This window comes from Rhopilema esculentum, chromosome 13 (assembly GCF_057945365.1).
Source record: "Rhopilema esculentum isolate cy_ngs chromosome 13, ASM5794536v1, whole genome shotgun sequence".
Taxonomy (NCBI): domain Eukaryota; kingdom Metazoa; phylum Cnidaria; class Scyphozoa; order Rhizostomeae; family Rhizostomatidae; genus Rhopilema; species Rhopilema esculentum.
The window spans coordinates 4005285-4009769 of record NC_142827.1 but is presented as its reverse complement, the minus strand read 5'-3'; the positions used below and the strand labels follow the sequence as shown (position 1 = coordinate 4009769).

Below are 4485 nucleotides of genomic sequence, written 5' to 3'. Positions count from 1 at the left end.
TTTCACTATTTTGTTCACATCTGTCGTTGTCAACACTTTAGTTAACATACTCTGCTCGCCCCATTTTGGTTTATATTTTCTTTACAAATTCATCTATAGGGTATGTCAGCCTTGCGTGTTGATATGCGTGGCCATCGGATGTGGACCCCTGGGCTGGGAGCATGCAGGGAGCTTCAGCTCTCCGTTAACCTGCAACAGAAAATTTGTCTGTATATATGGCCCTTTTAGCAATAAACATAGATAATAAACCATATCCATCCCCATATTTTGCTAATTGACTGGATCTTGAGATTTTAACGATCAGCCCCCAAAACAACCATTTTTCTCCGCTTGTCCGATTTTCGCATCCGCAACCGGCCTACTATATATCTAACTAGATTATTTGTAATTTTCTATTGATGCTAATTGCTGCATGAATATCTTGTAAGAGGCATTCACCTAAAACGGATACCAAATATCATGAAATGGTCGTTTTTGGCATTTTTCCTTTTTTGTAAAAATTCAAAAATGATATCCATATATAATCAAGTTGGGGGCTTTTACAAGGGGGTCTGGTTCAGGGATTTACGGTGGGTATATAGACCCCCTAGACCGTTAGCGTGTTATTTTTGCTGTAGCATTTACCGTCATTACTGATGATACCTTGTTTCTGGTCAATCATAGCCACCATCGGTAGGCAAGTAAAGCAAATTATACGGAATTTTATCCCATATAAGAAAGTAAACCCAAAAATTGAAACAAAAATTTAGAAGGAAAAATTCAGCCTCGTTTTCAAAATCAAAAGAAAATGGCGACGTGAATTTTGTTTCTGAATTCTTACGAGCTTGTGCTCAAAGGAGGATAAATAGCTTATAGCTGTATTGATCGTACTGGAATGTCGTTTTCCATATTTATTTGTCTCAAGCAACTCTCTTTACCGAATGTCTATTGAAATCGACCCTCCATGTGCATATTCACTGGACAAGGTGCAGTTACGATTTTTAGGGCCTAATGATATTGATGAATTTAAAGTGCTCTGTCGCGACTGGTTCCCGATTGAGTAAGTATTTGTCATTTTGTCATTCAAGTATGTATATGATTAAAGTGTACAATTAAAGTTTAGACAAATGGAATCAGATAGTGTCACACGCGAAAAGTGATAAAAACATTCAAACTCACAATATCCGTTGTGTTTTTACTCAACAATCTCTTGTTATGTAGGTATCCGAATGGCTGGTACAAAGAGGTGACATCAGGCCAAAAGTTCTTTTCTCTTGCTGTGACTTTAAACAACGAGATAATTGGTGTTATTGTTGCTGAAGTCAAGGAAAGAAAAAAATGCAACAAAGAGGTAGATTGAGACAATTTTTCTTCAACCATATTTTCCACTTTTATTAACTTTTGTTGAAGTAAATTATACAATTTGACTGACTCACTAGTTATAAAATTTGAAGCATAGCATACAAACTAGAAAATAACAGCAATAAATTTCTGCTACTTTTTCTTAAAAACCAAAACTTGACAAGAATACAAAAAATTAGTTTTTAAGAATCTGCATTAGCTAAAAAATTCCACAAAAAACGAGTTCACTACCTTTTTTAGCTTTGGCAATACCAGTTTACCTACACTTTGTGAACAGCATGCATTGGCTTTTTTGCAGACATGTAGGATTTCAAATGCCAATTAATTGTGAATATACCTTGTCCACTTGTGCATCCATACATATCTTGGTAGTATGCCAAATATATTGAGCCATTTCACTTAAATCTGCATAAGAACAACACATGAAATTTACAACTCCTGGTATTTCCATGTCTTTGCTAAATAATGATCAACATATGTTAAAGGATTCCACTATACTTGGCTACTGGTACCCTTCAAATGTCAAAGTGGCTTATATCTTGATCCTGGGAGTAAAAAAGCAGTACAGAAGAATTGGAATAGGTATTATTTTCTTCAATCAACTTAAAGTAGACAAATTGATCATCTTAAATAATTTAATGGTTTCTTCTATTTCAAATCTTTCTCAAAAAGGTGTAATATAAAGATCTTCAAATTTGCAACACATGCAGTAAGCAATGGATTTCATTTTATACAGGAAGCCAACAAAATACAAGAATTATTTCTAGTCCAAATCTTGTATTACAAAAAACTCTGAATATTCACTGTGCCAGAAATTTCAGATATTGCATTAATTAAGATTTATCACAAAATTTTTGCAATAAGATAAAACAAGGTTATATCACTCAATGGACTTGAAACTCAGTTTTAAATGAGAAATTATCCTTACAATCTTTCATTTAGATTATGTTTTTTCTACTTTTCCAGCTTCATTGCTACTGGACAACTTTGTGTCACAATTGAGAACGGAGGAAAATCAGTATTGTAAAGCAGTATACTTACATGTTCTTCCTACAAACACAGCAGCAATAAGCTTCTATGAAAAGCAAAACTTTAAATTCCACAGAGTTCTTTGGAATTATTACAATATAAATGATAGAAAAATGGATGGATATTGTTATGCAATGTACCTGAATGGAGGTGAACCACCATGGACCGTTCTGTATCCTTTCAGCCCATATTTTCCTTGATATAATTGATTAGTTGTTGCAAAACAGCCCTCATATAATAAAATTTCTTTTGCAATATGGTTTCCTTGCAAATTCATTATTAAGCACAAAGTGAAATATATGATCCATATGTAAAAACTTTGTATGGACAGAAAAAAGCTTTGATGCCTTCTATGGGATTGAACATGTATCCTGCTACTATGGATAATCTGTGTAGCTAATGAACTGCAAAGTCAACACTGCCTTTTCATGATTCACTACTTTCAAGGGTTACTCCTGTTTATCATTGTTGGTAAATATTCAAACTGAAAAAGGCTAGAGCAAAATAAATTTGTGTCTAAAATGAAAAAGGCTAGAGCAAGGTAACGCATATCACCTTCTTTAAAAACCTTTGGAATGCAGCATGCATAACACAACAAGCACAAACCACAAAATAGGGACTATTGGACATAAACATGTTTGTGGGTGGATGAGCAAAAAGCTATCAACTGCCCCTAATTTCAGTTTTACAAGATGCAATTCTGCTGTATTATTTTTGTAGGCTGGGGGTAATCGATTATACTAAATTGCACCATGAGATGCAATGTATCTGCAAAGGCTTGATGTTTATAAAAACTTTCAATAGCTGTAACATCTAAGAAGCCACAAAAAATAACATCAAATTAAATATGTTATAACCTTGGCTTGTTATATATGTGCCAACTTATAATAAACAAATTATTTCTTAACAAATCTACCAGAGATTTTGCCAAGAATTTCTCCCGCTGCTTTTGTGATAAAAGAAGACTGTTTGCTCCATTTAGGTTTGTTTTGAAACTATTCTTAATGTTATATATGTATATGCAGTGTTATTCAAATAGAGTATGGAACCTTTGAAAAAGTACATGAAACAATATTATATTGCAACTTGTCTTTGTTTTAATTTTATAAAACCACAAATCATGTCTGCTTTACAATGAGTTAATGTATTAAAGATTTCCAATTCAGTTATAATGATTCTTTAGTTTCTACACAACTTTCAAAGAAACAACTCATAGAAACAGTTTAAGGTATTGGGTCATGGTATAAAGACTTCCCCTACATATGTTCATCTGCTTTGGCATGATCATTAGAATTCGATACAATCACCAGTCATTTTATATACCGGGTCCTTGACCAAGCGTATGTAAATTTGATCCTTATAGCAATTGTTGTGTTTTTATAACAGAATATTTGGGGATATTCCACATTTATGCCATTCTTCTATGCCTCTATCTGGTTGCATCTTCTGTAGCAAAGTTGCCTGAAAATATTTTATGTTTATACTCTGAAAAGTGTCATATGTGCTTCAGTATCAAATATTTCCACTATTTCATGCCATATTCAAATTTTGTAGTACCAAAAACTTATTTGAAATACTTTTATAATGCAAAAGTAGGTAGGCTTTACAATATCAAAACAATGGAGGTCTGTGGTGCTACAAAGTCAGGCATTTTCTCCCTAACACTATTTTCATGTCATTTGTGCCAGCCCCTGCTATGACAAGCCCCAACCCTATAGGGCCTTTAAAATTTGCTCATGAAGCAAAATTTTGTTCTGAGACTGGTCACTGTTTCCAAATCCAATCTCTTTTCTGAAGTTTTCTAAGTTTAAATGATCATTTCTTAGGCTATATCAGCATACTTGATCCATACTATACAATACCTGATCCTATAACTAACTGTTATCTATCTACTAACTCTAAAAATGAAAGCTTTAATTCTTTATAAAGCAACTAATTCTTCAAAAGCTGTAAAATTTTCACCTCACTCATTGTTTTTTGTTAGTTGTTAAATTGCTAGTATTTATTTGTTTGATGATTTTTTTAAATGAATGTTTTGTGAATAAAATGTTCTGAAGTTGAATATTTGTGCTGTATTACTTCCCATTTTTCACTTCTGAAGCAGAGAATAGATTT

The 4485-nt window shown here is 33.1% G+C and overlaps 1 protein-coding gene across 1 annotated transcript; it reads left to right on the top strand.

Annotated features, from left to right (window-relative positions):
- The first annotated feature begins 760 nt into the window (after window positions 1-760).
- LOC135692168 (N-alpha-acetyltransferase 60) lies at window positions 761-4420 on the top strand. Its single transcript, XM_065210228.2, has 5 exons — window positions 761-1039; window positions 1201-1330; window positions 1827-1923; window positions 2308-2542; window positions 3290-4420. Exons 1-5 carry the CDS (start codon window positions 921-923, stop codon window positions 3423-3425), a joined length of 717 nt encoding a protein of 238 aa, XP_065066300.1. The 5' UTR covers window positions 761-920; the 3' UTR covers window positions 3426-4420.
- Window positions 4421-4485: the final 65 nt, after the last annotated feature.